General features: G+C 35.0%; 1 protein-coding gene across 8 annotated transcripts in view; it reads right to left on the bottom strand.

Moving 5' to 3' along the window:
• The window catches only part of RAPGEF4 (Rap guanine nucleotide exchange factor 4), a 351,048-nt gene that overhangs the window by 129,016 nt on the left and 196,645 nt on the right, over positions 1–25,387 (bottom strand). For 6 of the 8 annotated variants that reach the window (XM_074215698.1, XM_074215700.1, XM_074215701.1 and 3 more), the window contains 2 exons: positions 3,776–3,829; positions 3,340–3,446 (listed from right to left, as the gene is read on the bottom strand). In XM_074215698.1, coding sequence (XP_074071799.1) covers positions 3,340–3,446; positions 3,776–3,829 — 161 coding nt within the window. The remainder of the gene's footprint in view (positions 1–3,339; positions 3,447–3,775; positions 3,830–25,387) is intronic. The other 2 variants (XM_074215702.1, XM_074215699.1) reach the window with 1 other exon arrangement.

Raw genomic sequence — 25,387 nt, forward strand, 5'->3', positions numbered from 1 at the left:
TACCTTCTTCTGCCTGTCTTATTGAAGGGTAGAGCCATGAACTCCAAAACTTCCATGGAGCTAACTTCAGGACATCTAATTTCTTACTCTGATATTCTCCATCATGTCCTCACAATCACATCACCTTTCTTTTCAGTTTCCTTTCTTTTTTTTCTGCTATTAGATTAGAAACTCCTTGAAAGCAGAGCTTGTCTTTCTATTCTGGTTTTGTTTCCTCAGGGTTTAGAATAGCACAATGAATAGAACAGAGTAAATGTGTACTATTGACCAGAAAATATACAGGCCCACAGGTTCATTGATTTCCCTGTATTACATTACCTAAAAGAAATGGGACAATTCCAAGAGCCCAACAGGATTCCTGATCATCATCTATAATTAGGTTCCAGAACAAGGTTGTGAATGTAACATGTTAGAACAAGGAGAAGAATGCTAAACTGGCAGTTAAAAGAAGTCTCCTATGTTTGTCACTAACTAGCAGCATAACCCTTAGAGAATCATTAACCCTCTCTGGCTCATAGGTATATCATCTTTATAAATTGACAGGTTATTTAAGATGTTCTCTAAGCCCTAGCACCACATATAATTTTATGAATTGTATAGAAATCCTTGACACAACAAATTTGGAGAGAGTTCTGATCTAGAGAAGGATTCTTGGGAAGTCTAATTGCATTAACAGGGATTAAGCATTTGGATTGGTTAGAAAAAGTGCAGAGGATCAGTCTTTAAAATGTCCTTAAAATGTTAGGTTTGAGAATAAGAGGTAAGTCCCACCCACTGTGTGTGGTTCACCTCCTTTAAGTATCTGACTATGCCAGGGGTTCATACCCTGGGTAAAAAAAACTTGGTTTTGTTTGATATATTTTGATAACAGAAGGGGTGTCTGGAGGCAGGAAAACCAACATTAGTGAATTCAAATTCATCCTCAGACATTTACTAACTGTGTAACTCTGGTGAATCATTTAACCTTGTTTGCCTCAGTTTCCTCATCTGTAAAATGAATAGGAAATGGCAAACCACCAGTAACCCCCATGGAGTTAGAAAGAGACAGATACCACTGAAACAACTGAACAACAACAATTTTAGTATCAGTGGTTTCCTTTTGAATCCTTTGTATTTTATTTTATGAACCTAAAAAGATTATTCCGAAAAGATCCATAAGCTTCACTAGACAGGGCGTCTGTAATATAAAATAGGCTAAGATTATTTGGATTATGCTTCCATCACTGCAAAAATGGGATCTAGGGACTTCCTAAGTTAAAATTTATTAATTATCTATTGTTTATTGGATACTTAGTTTGGCACTGTGGATACAAAGATGAAATGAGATACTCAATCACAATTCTCAAGTAGTAATCAAATACATTGAGATCACGCCTCTACTATTGTTAATGAGTATGGGACACAAAATTGTACCAGCTCCAATGGGGCTAGACACAGGAAGGAAAGAAACAAGCTTGTGGCAAACACTGTGCAGACTTTGCCAATATGATCTTGTTTCATCCCCATAAGAACCCTGGGAGACAGCAGTTAGAATCATGCCCATTTTGGGCAGGGTCAAATAATAAGTAAGTATTTGAGACTGGATGAGTTAGACTAGTGAAAGACTTACGTGATCCTCTCCGCCAGGTCTGCAATAAGGGCAAATGTGTGTGTGTGTGTGTGTGTGTGTGTGTGTGTGTGTGTGTGTGTGTGTGTGTTTGTGATATGAAGCTGTTTGTTCATTTTCCCTTCAGTCCTGCCTGTTGCAGGAAGGAGAAAGTTTGCACCAGGAACATTTATCCACATAAGACTCAAGAATGGTTATGAGTGAAGATAGGAACTTTCTAGCTGACCCACAGCTCAAAGGAAGCTCTCTGCTGCTATCATGGTGACTCTATGAAGGAGAGGAGAAACCCTGAGTTATTTATTCCTTTCCTTTTGTAACAGTGAGAACAGTGGAGACAAGGAATCAAGGTGATAGGATTTGATGTATTGTTTTTATGGAGAGAGACACCAAAAAACTCAGAGAAGAGGCTAAGCCTCCCCAGACCCATTTCTCTTCGCCTTGGCATTATTAACAAAGAGACGGCATAATTCTTGCACCCCAGGAGCTTATCATCTTAAAGACTCTGGGGAAAAATAAATTGTGCTCTCTGACTTCAAAGATTCATTCTCTTTTCTCCCAATTTTTTTCATTTCAACCAGTTTCCTAGGGATAGGCAGAAAACACATGAAAGTATAATCATACTATTTAAATTAGAAAAAGAAGAGGCAATTGTATATCAGAAGAAGGTCTTTCAGGTATGTGAGATTTGGGGAACACTACATCATCATGGCCCAAACAAGTAAAGATATGCTTCATGAATGGATATTTTGGTTCTGCTTAAAACTATAATAAAAGATCCTTTCTATATCTTATATCTAATGGGGACAAGTAGCTAGACATGTTAAAGTCTTTGCAGTTTTTGGCATAAGAAAATCAATTTCAAAGCAAACTAGTTCAAGAATTAGTGCCAGGGGATGGCTAGGTGAATAGAGCAACCTGCCATGGAATCAGGAGTACCCGAGTTCAAATCTAGCCTCAGACACTTAATACTTACCTAGCTGTGTGGCCTTGGGCAAGCCACTTAACCCCATTTGTCTTGCAAAAACCTAAAAAAAAAATTAGTGCCAGGCAGCCTTATTGCTGTTCAGTCATGTTCAACTCTCTGTAACCCCATTTGGAGTTTTCTTGGCAGAGGTACTGGAGTGATTTACCCTTTCTTTTTCCAGCTAATTCTATAGATGAGGAAAATGACTTGCCCAGGGTCACACATCTAGTGAGGCCAGACTTAAACTTGAGAAGATGAGTCTTCCTGACTTTTGGCCCAGAACTCTATCCACTGTATCACTTTGCTGCTCCTTAAGCAGAGCTTAACCTATCTTAAGCAGAACTATAAAAAAAGGTAGTGGTGATAGTGATGGTGGTAGTTGGGGCTTTGTGTGTGTTTATTTGTTTTTTTAATCTCTAAAACAAGCATGAAAAAATTATCCTTAGGAAAAAATCATAAATCTTAATTTAAGAGATGAAAGTCAGACAAATTCAGGGGCATCTCTATTGGGTGGTTAGGGGTGGGGAGGGGGAAGAGTGGCCAGGAGCAGGGGCGGGGAATGAAAAAGAAAGTCCCCTCAGTATGCTGATGACTAGAAGTGATATCAAGGACCTGTAAATCTGATGTACAGGTATAAAGCCCTGGTTGCCCTGTCCTAGAGTTCTGTCTTAAAGAGAAGTAGGCATTCAGAAAAATACTCATTCTAAGTAAGAGGCTCCACAGAAATATCAGTCCCACACTTTAGTGGATCTTCAGAGGCAGTTCATACCTGTATGTCTTTAGATGGTATTTTCGATCTCTTATCATGTGAGGTGCTCGGGAGAGGATGGCATTTCGTAAAATTTTCCCGGCCCTGAGAATCTTCTCTGAAGGGACCTAGATTTTAAGTAAATGGGTGGAAGAGAGAAAAATGGGAAAGAGAAAAGGGGATTAAAGAACAGCAAACTGAACAAATTCAAAAGTTGCTTTCAAATCTGAACTCTTGGCTTTCTATTAAGTGAAAGCCATCCATATACTTACAGTGTCCACCTGGACAGCACATAATAATAAATATATATGAGAGAGAAACCCTGTATATTTACCACACGTCTTTAGCAAGTACACTGATATTTTCTTCACATAATCTTTGACATACAGACTACCTTGTTTATGTTTACTTTCAATCTTAGACCTTTTAGTGATATAACCCACCTACATTCCATTACCTGGGTAATGGTTTTAGCAGGACGAAGAGGAACGGGAGGTTCTATGAGGGGTGTCTGAAAAATAAAATGTCAAGCAAAAGAAATTTTTAAAAAGTTAATTAAAAATAATTGTGGGCTGGGAGACAGCAAGAAACAGCAATTTCATTAAAACTAAAGAATTTAATAAGATTTAAAAAAAATAGCAGTCTGAGATAAATCCTGTCTGGGAAACATGCATGCTGTGGGCATTCAAAGGGCAAAATTAGACTATTTTATTTGCCAGGATTTAAATAGAAATTATATAAAACATGGAGAATCAAACAAACAAGAATGATTGGAAGTTGGTGCATTTAAAGTCATGGCAATGAATGCCCACTCAGGACGAGGCAAACATCAAAGTAGAATAAAAAGAAAAACAAGATAAACAAAAAACAGATTAAAATGCCAAGCCCCAGGGAAATAAATATTGATGGATTTTGGGGGAGGGGATGAGAAAGCAATTTCCATCTCTTTCTAGAAATTCAAATTTCTAGAAACAGGAAATTCCTTTGAAGTTTCTCAAGGGATATGAGTCTTCAAATTTCTAGACTCCACTGGAACAGTTCTTATAATAATACCTCAAATAATATAATTTTCTAAACATTTTTATCTCACTTCATCTTCACAAAAACCCTGTGAGATATCCATTATTCCTATTTTACAGTTGAAAAAGCTGAAAGTCTCAGAGGTAAAGTGAGGGTTGAATTAGCACCCTGCTCTTCTGATTCTAAAAGCAGAGCTCATTTCACTACCCTCTACCATCTGATCAAAGAGCAGAGAAAAGTGTAGTTTGTCAAAGGTCCAACAGAAACCTGCATCAACCTAGTCCTGTGACTGCCCCTTCCAGAAGAAAATGGAATACTAGCAATTAAGCTTCATTCAAAAAAGTATTTCTTAGAGCAAAGCTCTCTCTTCACAATTGGAAATCATTAAAATGAAAATGAATTGGCAAACCTTTCTTCTGGACCTAGCAAGAGAAATATATTATCGGAGGAGAGGGAATAAAGGTCATGATGAGTTATAAATGCATCAGGGGTAGATTTTCAGCTACATATATTCCAGTAAATTTTGTGTATGCTGATCCAGCATTAGTAAGATCCAGTGGAAGAAAAATGAGGAATATAGAGAGAAAACAGGGATCAAGGTCAAAGATTTATTTGAAATGGCTGGATTTCCACTCAACTTATTTATTTTAAAAATTTCATCATTGTGTTAACATGTCCTTGTGTAATCTGTGTTCTGAAAGTCAGCTGTTAAAAAAATTCAATTAAATAAACACTGACTACTAGTTGTAAAACTTTAAGTAAGGGCTAAGAATAGAAAAAAAGGAAAGTAACAGTCCCTGCCCTCTAGGAGTTTATGATCTAACTAGTACAGGAGTTAACAGATAAATAGTAATCAATTCTATAACAATAGCAAGTACTTTATGTATTATCCTATTTTATCCTTATAACAACATTATAAGGTAGATTATATTATCATCATCATTTTAGAAATTTAACACACCTGTTAAATGTGTGAGGCAGAATTTAAACTCAAGTCTTCCTAACTCCAAATAGTACTCTGTCCACTAAGCTGCCTAATTCATGTGAGAAAATGTTAAGGAAGAGAGATTTATCAGAGTGGCTTGAAAGATTCAGAGGGAAGGGTGTCTTCTGGCTGAAGAGAACAGGCTATCGTTTCATGGAGCAGGTAGCAGCTGAGTTGGACATTGAAGGAGGAGGAAGATTTTTTAGGAGGAGGAAGATTTTTTTAAGAGAGAGAAATACAGATGAGGGTGGGAGAGGACATGTCAATTCCAGCATGGACAAGCAGAGATGAAGATCTGGGGTGGAGGTCAGGAGATGATTTGACTACATCCATGCATTTGGAAACTTTTTTAGGTGTGAAGTATGGATGGGAGAGGAGAGACTGGAGAGAAATTGTAGGAGGAAATTCTGGACAGAGAAACATGTTTTATAATTAATTTGCTCCCTCTGCAATGAAGATTTATCTTACAATTAACTTGTTCTAGGCACTATACTTCCCTACCCTCATCTTATAGTTCAAGTTTTTTTGAGATGAGGTCAATGGATTTTTAATTAAAGTACCTAGCAAAGTACTCTGGCCTGCATTCCAGTTCAATCCTTGGCCCCAGGCACAAGAAAAGTCCTTATCAACAAAACAATGATCCCTACCCTAGTCTGAAAGGATCAGACTTTGAATTACTGCCCCTCATCAACATATCCCTTATTATCTCCTCTCTACCTGCCTTCCCATCTAGTATCCCTATGTATCCCTACATAAACCCCTATGCTTACCCTCTGAAGCTAGCAGGCTCTTGGGGAGTGTGATCTCCCCCAGGTAACCTCTCATGTTTCTATACCTTTTCTTACTGCCTATCCTCTCATGGTGACAGAGCTTGCTGACATTGCTACTGCTGCTAATTCCCTTCATGGATTAGTGACTTCCAACTGCCTTTACTGTTTCTTTCCCTTAGTTTCTCCTAACCCCAGCAATTTAAATAAATCTTTCTTTCCCTGAATTCTTTTGGGTCAGAGTGGGTCTTTTAAAAGGATTTTTCATGTTTACCTTTTTCCTCAGCATCAAGATGAGTTAACAGATTATTAAAATAATTTAATAAGAGGAAATAAGGCCCTGAGCCAGGATGGTTACACTGCAAGTGGAACAGAGATTATTAAAAGGAAAGATAGTGCCAAGGCAGAATAAGGATATAGAAACCTGGGTGAAGGGAATTAATCAATCAATCAATCAATCAATCAGCTTACGAGCAGCTTTGGGAGGCCAGATAATTTGTTAGGTTGTGGAAATACAAAGGCAGAAATGAAACAATCTTAGCCCTTGGAGAGTCTAGCAGGGGAGATAGCATATGAATGTCTCTCTCTCTCTCTCTCTCTCTCTCTCTCTCCATATATATATATATTTATATATATTTATATATGTATAATAGGTAAAAATATAATATACATTATATTTATGCAATATATTATTTTTATATATACACATATAAATACAAGGTAATTTGGGAGGGGAGGGAGAATGGGAGGAGTAAGGATCAGGAAGGCTACAGGTAGAAAAGAAGGTGATGCCTGAGTCCTTTTAAAGAAACTAACTACTCCAAGACATAGAGATAAGGAATAAGTACACTCCTAGCATGAGAGGCCACTGGTATGAAGGTATGGAGATAGGAGATGGAATGGAATGTGAAGAGAACAGGAAGAACATATTAAGAATAATGTGTAATAAAGTTGAAAAAGTATATTGGAGACAGTCTATGAAAGATTTTAAATGCCTAAGAGAGATCTTGCTATTAATCCAAGAGGTAACAGGGAGCCATTGGAAAGTTTGAAGGCAAGATGAAGAGTTCATTTTTGAGCATGTTATGTTTGAGGTTTTCATGTGACATTCAAGTAAAAATATCCAGCAGTGTGGAAAGTCCTAATTGAACCATCAATGTTAAGTATCTCCTTTGCTCTTAAGGGTCTCTGGGTAGGAATAACTGCTGCCTTTTTGAAAGGTAATAAATAAATAGTTTATGTGAGATAATTACAGCTGCCTATCCTTAGCATACCAGTGTCTAATTCCAATCTTTACAAATCCCCTCCATGTTGGCCTTTTCCTCCCAATTCTAAGAATTTCAGGAAATTAGACTTCTATATTTAAAGATGTTCTTACGCTGTTTTTATTGTTGGATAGCAGCATGCCTAAAAAAGTCCAAAACAGGGACTGTGGAATTAAAGCATGCCAACATGCACATAAGCAACAATAGAATAATTTAGAAATATTTTAATTATTTTTCAGAAGTATAAAGTAGCTGTAGCCAGTTATAAGCATCATAACTAGGAATTCTCGTCAATGTCAATGTCAAATTTGGGAGAGGAATGGAGAAGGAATCTCACAGATATCCCAAGACAGAGATCCCAGGAGATGCCTCCCTAGGCACTGCCTCTGGAAAACTCCTGAAGGATAAGAGCAGGGAACAACCAGGGAAAGCTTACCTCAAGGGAGAAAAGATATTACCATTGCACTTCAACCAGTATTGAATCAGTGAATCAGTTGGTGAATCAACAATTATTAAACATCTGCTATGTGTCTCCCAGTTCTACTTTTGCCACGACTTCCTGGCTTCCTTCTAGACTTGGTTTAAATTAAATCTTGTAGAGAACTTTCTCAATGTCCCTCCCTCAATTAACTAGTGCCTTGTCTCTGAGATCACTTTCTGTTTCCTCTTTATAAATCTTTTTATATAAGTTTTTTTTACATGTTGTCCCCATTAGAATATGAGCTCCCTGAGAACAGGGACTATTTTTGTCTTTCTGCTTATCTTCAGCTCAAAGTAAATGATTAAAAAGTGCTAGTTGACTGACCAAACAACCAAATTGGGGGGGGGGGATCCTATCTAGATTATTTATAAAATATGTAGTTTTAGTATAGTAATGCAAATAAATCTGCACAATAAAGTGAGTTTGTTGTGTTAGCATGAACTTATAGTTTCTAGAAACTCCAAAGAGCAAAATAGTCCCAAGAGCAGATGTTCAAAAGGTAAGTTCCAAAATGCTGTCAAGTTCTTCATTCCTTTGATAGCATCCTAGTTTCTTAAAGAGAAATCATCAAAGGGTGCTTTCAAGCTTGGTAGTCCTGGGCCCCAGTATTGCCCGCATAGGAGCCTGGACTAGCTGCTGGGAGGCACCGTCTCAGCATCCTTTGACTCGAAGCTTTTATTCTCAGGGTCACTTGACAGTGGGGCATGATCTGTTGGGCTTCTCAATAGAACTGCACAGAAATCCTCCTGGTCTATCAGTTTTTTGCCTTAATCTTACAAATGCATCATCAAAATCAATCCTATACACAAGCTTGGTCTGAGACTGACCCTTTTTTGTCACTTGAAATAGCAAAGCACTTGGATTCATAAAAAATAGGTCACATCTCTAAAATACTTTAAACTTTACAAAGCACTTTTACTTTCCCTGTGAGTCAGATAAGCGCATTATTGTCCTCATTGTAGAGTTGAGCCAACTGATGCTTAAGAGGGGTCAAGTGACTTGTCCAAGGTTATACAGTTAGTAAATGGCAAAGACAGCACTTGAGTCTGGGTTTTTCTGACTAGCAGGTCCAGTGATCTTTCCAGCATCTCATGCTGACATAGAACATAAAAAAAGAAAGGAAACTTACTTATTGTCTAGTTCACACTCTCTTTTTTTTTAAGTGAGAAGATCACACTATGAGTTAGTAGTAAAGAGGGAACTAGAATCTAGGTCTCCTGACCTTTTATCATTATAACATGTCTTAGAAGGATGTTCTTTCAGTGGCTAAGAAAAATATATGGAAGCCTAAGTCATATGAAGTCAGAAGAAAGATGTGGTATGCATTTATTTCCCAACTGAGTCACCATTATTGCTTCATCTCATTGTCATGACTTCCTAGTAGTTTGGGGACAGATATATGTGTATATATATATATATATATATATATATATATACATATATGACACTCCTTGTTACCTATTCAATCAATCAGTTGATAAACATTTAATTAGTGACTTTGTTCTAGGTACTGTACCAAGTACTGGGGGGGATACAAAAAAGAGACAAAAGACAGTCTCTTAAGATCTTAGACAAAATGTCTTAAGATCACCTATAATTTTTTTTGTTCACTTGTTTTTGGAGAAAGGATGAATTCTCATTTTTGGCTATGATTATTTTACCATTGAAATGAAAAAAAATTAAGAAAAATATCCCTTTTTTGCCATTTCTATAGCTTAAAAATACTTATAAGGTAATGAAAAGCAAGATTTTAGAAATATTGTTAGATGTAAAGTAACTCTCCCAGTTAATAATGAAGCCTGAGGAACTTTAATGGACTACATAGAAGCATGAGCATAAACTAGATGAAGACACCCTCAAGGAGCTTACAATCTAATGGTCAAGACAAGATATAAACATACACAACACAAGTCATCTAAATAAAAAGGAAATACTTAGTAGAGAAAAGACACTGGATTGTTTTTGTTGAAGGTAGGATTTTAGTTGGGTCTTAAAGGAAGCCAGGGAGGTCAGTAGTCAGAGAGGAGAAGAGTATCCTGGCTATGGGGGACATGCAGAGAGAATGCTGGGGATCAAAGGAATGTCTTGGTTATGGAACAGGCAAGAGGTCAGTGTCATTGGTTTAAAGAGTCCCTAACAGGGAGTAAGATATAACAAGAAAGGAAAGATAGAAGGGCAACAGAGCATGTTATCTTTGTTCCTGGAGAAAATAGGGAGGCCCTGGAGTTTATTGAAGGAGAGAGTCATATCAGTGGCTGATTGAAGGATGAATATTGGAATGAATAGAGACTGGGGTAGGGAGACCCACCAGCAACTTATTGGAATAGTCCAGGTTTAAGATGATGAGATTTAGAGAGAAGAGGGCAAATTCAAGAGATGTGGCAAAGGTGAAATTGACAGTTTGAATATGGGGGATGAAAAATAGTGAGGGGTTCAGGATGACACCTGCATTGTGAACCTGAGAGATAAGCAGGAGGATATTGTCCTCTATACTAATATAGAAGCTGGGAGTACTTGGGGGAAAGATTATGAGCTCTATTTTGAACATATTGAGTTTAAGATGTCCATTTTGAGATATCTGAAAATCATTTGGAGCTGCAAGCCTAGAGGTCTAGAGAGATTAGGGCAGGAAAGGCTGATCTGAGAATTGTCAGCATAGAGATGGCATTTGAATCCATGGAAGTTGATATGTGGTCACTAATGGACTAGGAATGAGGAAAAACAGGAACTGAACCATAATAGGTACTGTTATCTTGGACCCTACAGGAGTAGGCTAGCATACCAACAGTTAGTCATCTGCTTTGGTAAAGAAGTTGGGTAGAAGGTTAGAAACAAGTGGTACTTATTATTAAGGTACAAGTGGTCACCTGTCTGCAGGTAGAATGGTGTATACAATAGCGGTGAAAGGTGGAGGAAAGGGAAGAACTAAACACTTCTAAAGGATCTACATGGGTCAGGATTAGACTCTCTCTACTCCAGTCCATCTTACATTTAATCACCAAAGTGATTTTCCTAAAGCATAGCTCAGACCCTCTCACTTCCCTATTCAATAAACTTCGGTGGTTCCTTATTACCTGTAGAATCAAGTATGAAATCTGCCTGCCAGTTAAGCCACTTCCCAACTCGGGACATTTACATCTTTTTACAAATGCAACTATCCAGCTACGCTGGCTACTTGCTGTCATTCTCACACAATAGTGCTTCTTCTTCTTCCTGTGTCTCCAATGGCTGTATCCAATGCCTCCCCCTTGAATTTAGACCCTCCACATTTCCCCATCTTCATTCAAGACTTAGATCAAATCTCATCTTCAACAGGGAGTCTTTCATGTCCCTCCCTCCTCCTAGTGCCTTTCCTCTGAGATTAGTTTCCAATTATGTACATAATTTTTTCCATGTTGTTTTCCCAAAGAAAATGTGAGCTGCTCAAGGGAAAGAATCATGTTTTTTGACTTTTCTTTTGCATCTTCAGAACTTAGCACAGTGTCTTACACACAATTGGTTGGTTCTTCTTCGTCATTGAAAAAGACCAAAATGATATCACTTAGAGACAAATTAGTGTATATAACTTTACACACTATAAATGCATAACAAATGTTCATAGATTGATTAACTGGTCTTGGAAAAAATAACCTGAGTTCTAGCCTAGTCCCTAATACATTCTTGGACCCTGGAAAGTAACCTAATCTTAGTAACCTTACAGTGTCTCAAGCAACTCTTTAAGACTATAAGTTGTAGAAAAGGAATCCTGTCACTAGGAGTTCTTTTTTGTTGTCATTAATTATTTTCAGTCATGTCTAATTCTTCCTGACTCTATAAGAGATTTTCTTGGCAAAGATACTAGAATGGTTTGCCATTTTTTTTCTCCATTTCATTTTATATATCAAGAACCCAAGGTAAAGGAGGTTAAGTGACTTGCCCAGGATTACCCAGCTACTGAGGATTTAAGGTCATATTTGAATTTAGCAAGCTAAGTCTTCCTGATCCACACCCCAGGCTCTATCCACTGCATCACCCAGAATCACCTGGGTCAATGAATTCAGTAGTTTAAGTTCCCTCCAAGGTAGCAAAAAATAACAACTAGATAGGCAGGAAACTTTCAAAACTTGTTCAAATTAGCTCTTTTGATGAATGTCAAGAGGATAAAAAATGGAAAGATTAAATAAGAAACAGGGGGTTTAAATTGTGTCTGCATTGTGGTAGACTGACTGGAAGGTGTCTTGGGTTTCTCTATGTCTGGTTCTATTTTCTTCTAGTATATTATAGCCTACAAGGGAACTGATCTTGTCCTAATTAAAGTGAATATGTCTCATAGCACACTGAGGATAAAAATGTGACATCCTTCCCTACCTGTACATGAAAGGAAGCAAATAATTTTATTTTGAAAATATGATCCTAAAGGTAAGCAAGGAGAACAGATAAATAAATGCAGGAGTATTCAGTTTTCTCTATGATTTTCTTGACTTTCTTAAATAAAATGTCTCAGTATTACTTATAATTTTTTTGGCCACTCATTTTTGGAGAGAGGATGAATTCTGCATTTTTGGCTATTGACCATTGAAATAAAAAAATAAGAAAAATATTCCTTTTTGCCATTTCTATAGCTTAAAAATATTTATAAGGTAATGAAAAGCAAGATTTTAGATATATTGTTACATGCATAGTAACTCTCCTAGTTAATAATGAAGTCTGAAGAACTTTAAGGGACTATACAAAATCATATTCAAGATTCTTTTGAAGAGGCAATTCTTATCATACAAGAAAACATACACAAATACCCTCTACTAAGAATAACATTTTAAGTCTAGAAGTAGTAGCATTAACTAGATGAATACACTCAATTTATGGAATGATAATGGCAATTAAGTGTTAAAAACATATTAGTTTAAATCATTTACTGTTTATTAAGTACTTACCATGTACTGTTTTTGCTTTTATCTTTGTGTCTCTGGTGAATAACATAGTGTTTGGAACACATTAACACTTATTGAATGAATGAATGTCCTTCATGGCACTAGGTATTATAGGGGATATAAAAAGTGTGTGCTTCAATCCATGATTTGAAGGGACTTAAGATTGGCAAACAACCCAATTGAAAAGGGATATAAAAACTTATAATCTAGGATCAAAATTCAGTAAGAGGTCAAGAAAGGGAGAGATCATTGTTCAGCAGCATACTTGAGAATTGCTTCTTAAAGGAAAAGAGATTTAAACTATTTGGCCTGAAATGGTGTCTTCCCTTCCTTAAGCTATAATTCTATGATCTTTAAGGGTAAGAAGGTTCCTGTAAGCACTACAACAAACTAAGATTATTTGGCAGGACAAGTGGATGGGAGATGGGAGGGGCAGAATGAATAAGGGAACTGGAATGGTAATGGGTATGCTGTGTATTTGCCAGTCTAAAGGAAAGCTGGAATGATATAAAAATTCCATAACTGAGATAGAGGTTTTATGTTGAAAAGTAATGAGAGGTAAGATTTGATGGTAACCTGGCAACAGGAATGCTTTGAATGCATGGAAGATAGAACTTTTTTTTTAATAGAGGATCACTGTCCTATAGATAGAAAAAAAAATTCAACTAATGGCTCTATAAGTAATAGTAAAAGTCAACTTGAGAGAAAAATATGGGACATTTTACTTATTGCCTTTAAGGAGATAAAAGACAAAATGGATGGGGATGTCTTGTATATCTTCTATTAGTGGGAGAATTCTGAACCAAACAAGATAGAATAGATCACAGAAGAGAAAATATGATTTTGATGATGTGAAATTGAAAACCTTTCATATAAACAAAAGCAATGCAACTAGGGAAGGAAAACCAATAGGGGAAAAATCTTTAAGGTCAAATTTGGATTCAGCAAGATAGCCTTGAGTTCTATGAGGTCTATGAGATCAATGAGACCTGAGTTTAAATGATAAAAATTCAATCATGGTATTATGGGATTACAGATTGAGCAGAAGAAACATTAAAGGATCAACTAATCCAACACCCACATTTTACAGTTGAAGAAACAGGTCCATAGAGGTTAAATGATTTGCCTAAGGTCACCAAGGAAAATACAAGTCATATTTGAATCCAAAATATCTAGATCCAAATCTAGAAGTTTTTTTATCTATGTTACATTGCCTCATAAAACACATAATATCCATGATACATTAAGAATTAATATAAATTTTAAATTTAGGATCAATATATAAGACCAATCAGTGGTGAGTTATTTCACACTGGTTCTCCAGTCAATTGCTAACTTTTCATTATTAACATTTAAACTTCAGAAATTGGTAAATGCTACAGTTCAGAAGGCTGCCAGATGACTCAATGGATAGAGTGGTGAGCTTGGAGTCAGGAAGACCTGAGTTCAAATCTAGCCTCAGACACTTATGAGTTATGTGATACTGGGCAAATCACTTAATCTTGTTGTTTTAATCCACTAGAGGAGGAAATTGACCACTCTGGTATCTTTACCAAGAAAAATACATGGACAGTATTGGTATCGTATGGTCCACAGTGACATGAAGAGTCAGATATGACTAAACTACAATTCAGTACTTGATTGTTTTATTGATTGTCTAGACTGAATAAAGGAAAGAAGAAAATGGTAATAATAAAGACTAAACTTAAAAATGTGTCATGTGTATATTTTTGGAGAGCAAGTGGTTTAACATTTATCAGCATCCTCTGGTATGGGATGATCAAAAAATATAAACAAATATTTCTCAAAAGAAACATTGCAAACTATCAATAACTTTATGAAATGTTGCTCCAAACTATTAATAATAAAAGAAATGAAAATTAAATAAACTCTGAAAATTAAATCTCACATCTGAAACACCGATAAAGATTAATAAAGATAGAAATAATGTCAGAGGTTGTAGAGAAAGACAGGAATACTGATATACTGTTAATTGGGATAGAAATTGTTTTATTTTGAAAGAGAGTTTGCAATTATACTAAAAAAATTTGTAATTATATTTTAAAAATGTTTATATCCTTTGATCCAGAGATCCTATTGCTAAACATATACTTCAAAGACATCAAAGACAGAAGGAAAAGTACAATATATAATAAATATTCAGAGAAGCACTACCCTTTTTTTGTGGTAGTAAAGAAGAAGAACTAATGTCCCTCAACTGAGGAATGGGTTAGTAAATTGAACATGAATACAATGTAATGCTATGGTATTGAAGAAACAACAAAAATAAGAAGGCTTATAGGAACTAATGCAGAATGTATCAGCAAAACCAGAAAATTCAAACACACACACACACACACACACACACACACACACACACATACTTTACACAATTACTAAAACAATATAAGTAGAAAGAATAATAAAATAAAACTGAATGCTGTTAGAAGAACCAAACTTGACCCTGGAGTAGAATTAAGAAAATGAGTCTCTTTGTTCATTGTAGAGGTGGGGAGTTTCAGGGATGAAAAATTACATATACAGAAATATCTGGTATAAAAAAATGTGCCAGATGATTTTGTTAAATTGTTAAAAATAAATTTTTTTGATAAATTTTCTTATGAGGGAACTAGTTACCTTAGGAAGTGAAGTATATGTTCAGAAATAAATGTAGTGTTAAAACAAAAGACATCAATAAAAAAGATAAAAACAAATATTAAGATAAAAAATTATCCAATAAATATTATAAATAATTAAAATATACTTAAAATTTTATATACTGACAAGATAGGAATATTGAGAACAGGGTAACATGAAAGGAATCTCAATATTTGTCAGTCCATCAAGGCAAAAATCTAGCTCATTTAATAATACTGTTTTTTTTGCAGCATAAAAATACTTAGCTGGATTTAAAAAGTTTTTCATGATAAAAATTTATTATGAAATGTGTCTATCTATGTTTATTCTTAGAGCATTTATTGGTATTTTATTTTATTTTTTCCCAATTACATGTTATCAAAATTTTTCAACATTCATCCACTTGCATATTCACACAATTTTCTTTCCACTTCTCTCCCCTCAGTGGTGAACGGTCTAATGAACATTGTACATGTACATTTGTATTTAACTTGTTTACATATTAGTCATTTTATGTATGTGGAATTAGGTCAAAGAAAAAGAAAGGTATCTATGGGATTGGAAGGAAAAACATAAGAGAAATTTCTAAAAAGTGAACAGAGTATTCATTCAGTCTTAAATCTCTAACCTGTTGAGAGGATCTGCATCCTTCATAGATGATTAACACAATGTTGTTAATGTGTACCATGTTCTCTTGGTTCTGTTCAATGAGAAGTATTTACAATTTCTGCCTAAATATTCGAAGTAATTTATTTTTGAATTAAAATAATTTTTTTTCAACAGAGGATTTTAATTCATTTTGTATTACAGAGGGAAGTGGCCTCATTACTTTTTCACAATTTAGCTTCAAAAGCATTAGTATGTATGTTGAATTTTTGCAATGATAAAAATCAATGGGACAATCTCTTGTTATCTGTCTCATAGATCATATGCAATTTCCCACCAGCTCCCACAGATTTCCCCCTCCAGCTCCAGATACCGGCAAAAACCTTGTCTTATAAATTTGTTTTCATTTACCTATATCTCTTCAGAAAAAGGCTTATATTTGAAAAATTTATCAAAGTGCTAATAATTACTCTGTATTCCAGAATTTAGTCTGAGCAGATATAAATATTGCTTGGAATGCATGGAATCAGACATAGGGAGGAACCTACCAGAATAATTCTTGCCCAAGCAAGATTTTCAGTCTGTACATAATGTTCCTCAGAGATTCAACAATACCATACAATCTCTTCTCCATCCTCTACTTCTTCAGAATTCGATTTTGCTTTTTGAGTTCTTCTGATTATATCAAGAATGATATGGTCTATAAAGTGTCACACAATATAAAAACCTTCCTTTAAAAGATTGTTAGTTCATGATTACTTAAGGGAAAATAGCCCTGGTAGGTCTTAATCTCAATTCTAACCCTTTATTTTTTGATTGTTTATAGTCTAAGAGAGCTTTCCACCACCTACCATATCCTAATTGTCTAGCCAGTGACTCATGGTTGACTTTCTTTTTTTTTTTTAAGATTTTTTCAAGTCAATGGGGTTAAGCAGCTTGCCCAAGGCCACACGGCTAGGTAATTATTAAGTGTATGAGGTCAGATTTGAACCCAGGTACTCCTGACTCCAAGGCTGGTGTTTTATTCACTGCACCACCTAGCCGCCCTTCACCTAACTGCCCCATGGTTGACTTTCTAGAGTGATATCAACTCTCTCTTGGTGATATGATTCTTTGGAACAATGAACTTTCCCACCAAAGTCCATATTAACCTAATACCACAAAGGAATTAATGCTTCTGCTCGGGAGATAACTAATTCCTAACTGTTTTGACCCATGCTTTCATACAAAAGACTAACATGACAAAATACAACAGTAAAGTTGCATTTAAGTTATAAGGTTTCAGAGCAAGCAACTGAACAAGTTACCCATGTTATTCCAATAAATACAGGTCTCTAATTGAGCACAGAATTATACTCTCACACCTGTGTTTTTTATACAAACAAATCATATCTTGGAAATAACTATGTATTCAAAATGTATAGCTATACAGTTGGAGGATCAATGAAGGACCCTTTACAAGTATAACTCATGGAAGCAACATTACCCCCCCCCCCCCCGCCTCCCACTTGTTTCCTCAATAGTTCCTTGCCAACACACACACACACACACACACACACACACACACACACACACACACACACACACAGTATGTGCTATGGCACTGAGTAGGAAATCTGGAAATGCTGCCTTTCTTAATGATACTGGCTGCTATATTTGTCTAGGTAAAGAGTATTTCCAAATACAAATCTCTTGGGGATAGTAGAAGGTGGGGGTGGATGAAAGCAAAACATGAATTTCTATTTATCATTTGCTTAACTCTTTGAAAAAGGACCAACAAAGAAAACCCAAGATGTTCATATTCGAAACTCATTTGAAAAAACATTCAAAACAGAAAGTGCTCATGAGGCACAATTCATGAAAAACAGTTTGGAAATGCAAGAGGCATCTGAAAGTGTCTTTATTTTGATAACAAACTTTAGCAAGATGGCAATTTGGATGGGAAATGGACCAGAAACAATAACCAAAAAAGAATCCCTGTTATACAAAGTTGCTGGACATGAAATGTCCACAGATTAAGTCAGAGACATTCAACACACCAGATGCTTATTTATACTAAATAGCAAAAAGTAGAAGCCTCTGTTTACCCAGAATGCAAAGAAAAGAATGCTGCACAGTATTGTATATAGTTGCAGCAAAAATTGCAAGACAAATTAGGAATTACACAGGTCAGGTGTAATGGATATATGAGGAATAGTTTATTAAATGAAGAAATGTCAGGTAGGTCCCACAAAAAAAGACAGACAATAGATGAATCACCTGACTTAACAAACTGGATTCAAAGAGATCAGAAATGGTCAACTAGGTGGTAAAAATTGAGTGGGATAAGTCAATAGTCCAGTTTTTGGAGAGAATAGAATTGTTAAGTGCAATATAGTCCTGATCTATGGTGGATTTCCACTCTCACTAAGCTGAGCAGTGACAGATCTAGACATGAATGTGAATAATTTTAACATAGTCAAGTAAGTGTTTTGCAATGCATACCATGTATTCCTAAAAAAATAACAACAACCCATAAATGTCTTCACTTTTGGCACAAAATGAGTCAACAATTACCAAAAATGATACTTCACTACAACTGTCAAAAGGAAAAAGAACATTGAGACAGGGCACCAGTGTACAAAAGCCTAGAACATAGCTAATGATGCCCTATTTTCCTGTCATTTTTCTATTTCTTAGCTACCATGTAACATCTACTAGAAATGCATTGAATAGCTTGAATGACTAAAATGTTTCCCAGACACTAAACCTATTGATATCATGAAGATATCATAAAAGAAGCAGGATTATTATAGGTAGCATAATGTAATGAATAGAATGCTGAGTTTGGAATCAAAGGGAAAAAAAAAAAAACTCTTCGAATGTCCCTTCAGATAATTATTAGTTGTGTGACCTTGGGCAAATGATCTAACCTTTAAGCAAAGGAATAATACTAGGATTTTCCTCATAGTTTGTTGTGAAGATTCAATAAAATAATACATATAAAGCACTGTTCCAGTCTTAAAGTACTCTATATATTTGAATTATTATTGTTAAGTTGAATTATAGAATGTTTTGAGCTGGGAAGGGACTGAGAGAATCAAACTTCACATCAACTCTTTTTTTGACAGTTATTTTTCAATTATATGTAGAGATAATGTTCAACATACATTTTTATAAAGTTTTATTTCTCCCACTCTTCTCTCACTTTACCCTAGGATAGCAAGTAAATCTGATATAGGTAATATATGTACAATTGTGTTACACATATTTCCATATTGGTCATGTTGTGAAAGAAGAATCAGAACAAAAAGGGGGAAAAGGGATGTGGATAACGTTTTCCATCACAGGTCTTTTAGAATTGTCTTTGATTTCTGTATTTGTGAGAAGAGCTAGGTCCATCATAGCTGACCATTGCCCAGTGTTACTGTTAAGGTGTACAATGTTCTTGTGGTTCTGTTCACTTCATTCAGCATTAGTTCATGTAAATCTTTCCAAGGTTTTCTAAAATCTTCCTGTTCACTATTTCTTATAGAGCAATAACATTCTATTATATTCATATGCCACAACTTTTTTCAGACATTCCCCAACTGATAGGCATCCAATCTTCAGTTTCCAATTCTTTACCCCCCACAAAAACAGCAGCTATGAATATTCTTGTACTTGTGATCTCTTTGGGATACAGACCTAGAACTGGGGTTGGATCAAAGGCTATGCACAGTTTTATTGCCCTTTAGGCATAATTCCAAATTACAGAAAGGTTGGATCAATTTCACCACCAATGGCATATTATTCACATCAACTCTTAACAAGTACTTATTCTGCCTTTATGTTCAACATTATGCTAGGTACAAAAGGGGAAACGGAGATTTAAAAGATGGTTATAAGGTCAGGGTCTAACCTTACTGTTTACAATGAGTTGGAGAGAAAACCTTGTATATGTTAACGATTATGGTGTAAGCTATAGTTAGAAGAGAGAGTTAGGGATGGAAGAATGAAGGATGGTTTTATAAAGAAATGAAATTTAAATTTGACCTTGTAAGATGGATTAGACTGATCTAAGTAGAGGGCATTCCTAGTAAAGAAAATAGCTTGATTCAATTCCTAGAAATAGGTATTCTGAAAGGGGTAGGGCATTGTATTGGAATATAGTGAGAAAAATAGACTGAGAAGTTGGATGATCATTGAGGGATCTGGAACTGACAACAAGGAGTCAGTGTAGATTAAGTTGGAAACATGATGAAAATTATGCTTTAAGTTTAACAGGTTTAATGGGGGGGTAATTTTTAATTTAATGCTGAATCTTTCACTTAATAAAAATATTTATTTTTCAACTAATGTTGAGATGGGTGAGAGAAAATTTCAAATGAGATGATTATTCATATATATATATATACATATATATATAAAGCCATTCACAAACCTTAATGTCCTTTAAAAATATTTAGTTATCATTATTATAATAAAAATGGGAAATGAGATAAATTTGACTACATTATGGAACATGAAAGATTCAGTTCAAATTGCAACATGAAAGATTTCAATGTTATATGAGGAACTTTGAAGCACACATAATCTTGAGTTATTGTTAGAGTGCAATAATGCATTAGCCTAGAATGTTATTATAAGGAATGACCTACATCAGAATTAATTATTAGTCTTTTTAAAATTTTTTTATTAGATCAAGTCAGATTTCAAATTTTTGTCCATAAATCAACAGAAATATTTTCTTGAAATCTGTGATGTATAAAGAACTCTTCCAGGAACACTGCAATGTCAAAAAGGAAAAAGTCTCTACCTTGTAAGAATATACAGTCTTACTGGAAATTAATGATATATGATATAAAAAGCATAATGTGATAGTCATAACTTTTATAGCACTCTATTATTTACAAAGCATTTCCCTTATAACCCTGTAAGGTAGTGAAAATATTAGTATTCCCATTCCATAGATAATAAAATGAGTCCGAGAGGTTAAGTGACTAGTTTATAACCAGTGAACATTAGCAGCAAGATGAAAACCCAGGTTTGTGGAGTCCAGATCTAAGGCTCTAATACTCTACAATGCTGAAACTTAAACAACAGAACAAAGCAAAGTAGTAGATGACTAATGGTGACAATAATAATAGCTGACTTTTGTAAAGATTATATCATTTGAACTCTATGACAAATCTGTGAGGTAAATGTAATTATTTCCCCATTTTATGGATGAAGAATGGCAAAGGATGGCTTAACCATGCTCACAGTAGGGGACAAAGGATTCAAACCAAGCTAGCTTGGTTCCAGATCTAGCATTCTAACCTTCTCCACCATACAAAGCTATATGATTTCAGAAAAGCAACTACTGCTGTCCAGAATAGTTAAGGAAGATTTTGTGGGGGAAGATGACGTTCCCTCCAAGCACATGAGTTGTACCTGTGTTATGCACTAAAAGTGAATAGAGTTCTAGACTTGAAAATCACCTGGCCTTGGGTTGAAATCCTATCTATGTCCCCTACTAGCTATGCATCTTTAGAAATCCTCTTGAGGCTTCTGTCAGATTCTCCTACTGAAATATAATAGCACCTTTTTCACAGAGTTATTGTGATGAACAAATGATATATGTAAAATGTATATATTTTCTAGTATCATATACATGTGAGGTATTGCTATTGTATTTATATTATTATTATTTGTATATGCATACTATTTGCTTTACTAGATTATAGGGTCTTTGATTTCTTTCCCTTGTCTTTAAGACTCCCTCAGTGTCTTGCATAATGCTTTTTGCATATTTTTTTCTTTTCCTGGACATTTGATTAATCAGGAAATTCCTCTTCCAATATACATGAGCAAATGTTTTTTCAGTTTAGAATCTTAGAAACTGTCTGCTATACTGAGAGAGCAAATGTCTTGTAAATGAGCATTTATGAAAACTTCACTATGTATAAAGTACTGTGTGTGGGGAGGGGCGAGGTAGGGAGAGGGGTTTGAGACCAGGCAGATCCAACTCTGAGGTTATTACTCTGTTTGCTATGCCATGCTGATTTTCATACAGCCTCAAGTGTCTTACTGGATATTCATTTATTGAATAAGGGATTCACATTAGGATTTGACCCATACCTGGGAAAATGGGCAGGCCAGGGATTGATAGACAGCAGGGAGGAAGGTATTCCCAGGAAGGGACATAATAATACAGTCTTTTGGATGTCCTGAAGAGCAAGCATTCTATCTTTGGCCTCTAGCTTGTATATGATTAGGTTTGAAGCAAAGAAATGACAATGTCTATATAAATGATCATATAAACTAAAAAATGATTCATTCTATAGTAAAAAATAAATATTTTTACCTACCATTTCTGCATATATTTTGAAAAGTACTCTAAGCAGAGTCAGCCTTAGTTAAGTATAGTTTAGAATATAAAAAAATCACTTTCTTAATTTTTAGGTCTAAAATTATGCACCATTGACTTTTTCTCTGAACCACATTATTTTTAATCACAGATCTGCATTGGTTGGCAGCAGCAGATTTCCTGCTTGAAAAAACTGTTTAAAATGAATAAATCATTAAAAAGTCATAAACCCTTAAAATCTGAGTAGGAGGTATTTCAAGCATGCTTTGAGAAATCTGGTACTTCTATCTTAGAGCTTTCAGCTTATAATGAATCATTTCAATTATTAGGAATGCCTTCAATATTTGCCAGTACTATGCAGAGAAAGAGTTTAAAGGTTGTGATATGTCTTTTTGATTTTATCTTTGGCCAGAGACTACCCTAGAATATGTGGAACATTTATATTTTGGAAGAAAGAAGAGACAAATTTAGCCTTTAGGATCAAATTATCATACTATCTAATGAAGAAAGAAGCAACTATTTCTATCTGCAATTCTGATAGCTCCTTTCTTCAAAATTTCAGACAGATTGATATGAATTATTACATGATTTGTTACTAGTTTTGCTTTTTTCAATAAGTACTAAATGTCTCAATTCTACCTCCTTGATATGCATTAGGAGTTGTCAGTGGAACAGTGTAGATGTACACTAACTACTAATTAGAATTAGCCTATGTTCTGAAGAAATTCAGGCCTGGCTATAAGTGATGACCTATGGTGCCATAGACATAGATGATGAAACTAAACTAGACTACTCCTTCAAGTCAACTCAACAAACATTTTTTAAGTCCTTCCTCTGTATGAGGCACTATAGTGTATATTGGGGACACAAGCATAAAAAGAAAGTCCCAATCCTCAAAGAGAATAATCTTAGGGGATACAATCAATTTTTTTAAGTTGATAAGTAGGGGAAGAAGGGTGAGAGGAATAAAAGGTTGGAGAATCATTGTAATCTAGAGAACAATGAAGATATGATAAGTCTGGGAATTCTGTTAAAAAATGAAAGTTTTTGGAGGAACTAGTCAATCTGAGAGAGAAGTTGCAGAATTAGAGGGCATTTCCAGTGTAAGATGTCCAGGGATGAAGTGAGATCCAGTTTAAAAAAGTTTTTGTGGCATAGTAGAGAAAATCAGAGTGTAGCCTGGAGGTTTCTCTATATTCACTGGGCATTGGATACCAAATATGGATAGCATTTTAAATGTTTACAATGTTAATAAAATCCAAAAGGATCAAAGAGAACTGAATATGTTTCACTCATTTATAGGATGCATGACATAGAATTAACAGTTGTAAAGTGTGAGGCAATATATATATATATATATATATATATATATATATATATATATATATATATATATTACACAGGAATTGAAGAAGAGACAGGGAAGATGTCAGAATCTCAAATATTAAAAGGTTTTGGGTATAAATGAGAGACATTAATCTCTATATGATTTAACTTCCAGGTTCTCAGGTAAAATATTCACCAAAGTGAAGACCTGGGTCTGCATTGGTCAAGTCACACAACCTCTTACTTCTGGCAACTCTCTAAGCCTTTAAATAATTTGCATACTAAAAATAATTTTCTAGCATTTTAGCCATCTCTGTTCCTGAATTTGAATAGCCATTTGGAAGAATATTTCCCATTGTTGCCATCATTAATTCAAGTCCTACTTTTTCCTTTGTACATGAGTTTTTATAGAAATAGCAAGGGAACTATGAAGAAGTAAGTGTCCATTTTAAAGATATCAACCTCATACTGGTCTAAATCTGAAATTCCATCTATAATTACTTTCAGGATATGAGATAATATTTTTAAAGTATCTGGAATGTAATGGTGATAAACAAATATATATCAAATATATGTTTTCTTCCCTTCCTCTTTCCACTGATATCTTAGCTTTCTGAAATACTAATAAATTCAGTGACTTATCCACAGTCACACATTATGCCTCTCCATTATATTAATGTTGCCTCTTAACTCTACTGTACTGAATTCACAAAAAATTCTCTCTCAACTGACAAACAAGAAGGAAAAAGCTTTGAGGAATATAATTACAATTTTTTTCTACCTTGGTTTTAAGATATAGAAAACAGATTTTTCCATTCCTTTTTCAGCTGAAGTAGTTTCAGGAAAAAGATTTTGTTTGACTTCATTATGAAACAAGGGATCTAAAATAAGTCAGTTTTAGCAGAGAGGCAGTGCAGGACAGATGACAGAAAGATGGCCTTGAACACAGGAAAATGGGTCTACACTGGTCAAGTCACTCACCTCTCAATTCTTCTAGCAATCCTCTAAGTCTTTAGGTCATAGAGGAGGCATTGATTTTCTTTTTTTTTTTTAAGATTTTATTTATTTTTAGTTTTACAGTTTTTTGTTTTTTCCCCTAATCTTACTTCCTTCTCCCTGAACCCCCCCCCCCCCACTGAAGGCAATTTGGCAGTCTTTACATCATTTCCTAGGTATACATTGATCTAAGTTGAATGTGATGTGAGAGAAATCATCTCCTTAAGGAAGAAAATAAAGTATAAGAGATAGCAAAATTACATAATAAGATAATGGGGTTTTTCTAAATTAAGGTAATAGTCCTTGGTCTTTGTTCAAACTCCACAGTTCTTTCTCTGGATACAGATGGTATTCTCCATTGCAGATAGCCCCAAATTGTCCCTGATTATTGCACTGATGGAATGAGCAAGCCCATCAAGGTTGATCATCACCCCCATGTTGCTGTTAGGGTGTACAATGTTTTTCTGGTTCTGCTCATCTCGCTCAGCATCAGTTCATGCAAATCCTTCCAGGCTTCCCTGAATTCCCATCCCTCCTGGTTTCTAATAGAACAATAGTGTATAGTGTGTATATATATATATATCTATCTATCTATATCTATATCTATATCTATATCTATATCTATATCTATATCTATATCTATATCTATCTATATCTATCTATCTATATATATATATATATATATATATATATATATATATATACACACACACCACAGTTTGTTAAGTCTTCCCCAATTGAAGGACATTTATTTAATTTCCAATTC

The sequence above is a fragment of the Macrotis lagotis genome, chromosome 1, assembly GCF_037893015.1.
Source record: "Macrotis lagotis isolate mMagLag1 chromosome 1, bilby.v1.9.chrom.fasta, whole genome shotgun sequence".
Taxonomy (NCBI): Eukaryota; Metazoa; Chordata; class Mammalia; order Peramelemorphia; family Peramelidae; genus Macrotis; species Macrotis lagotis.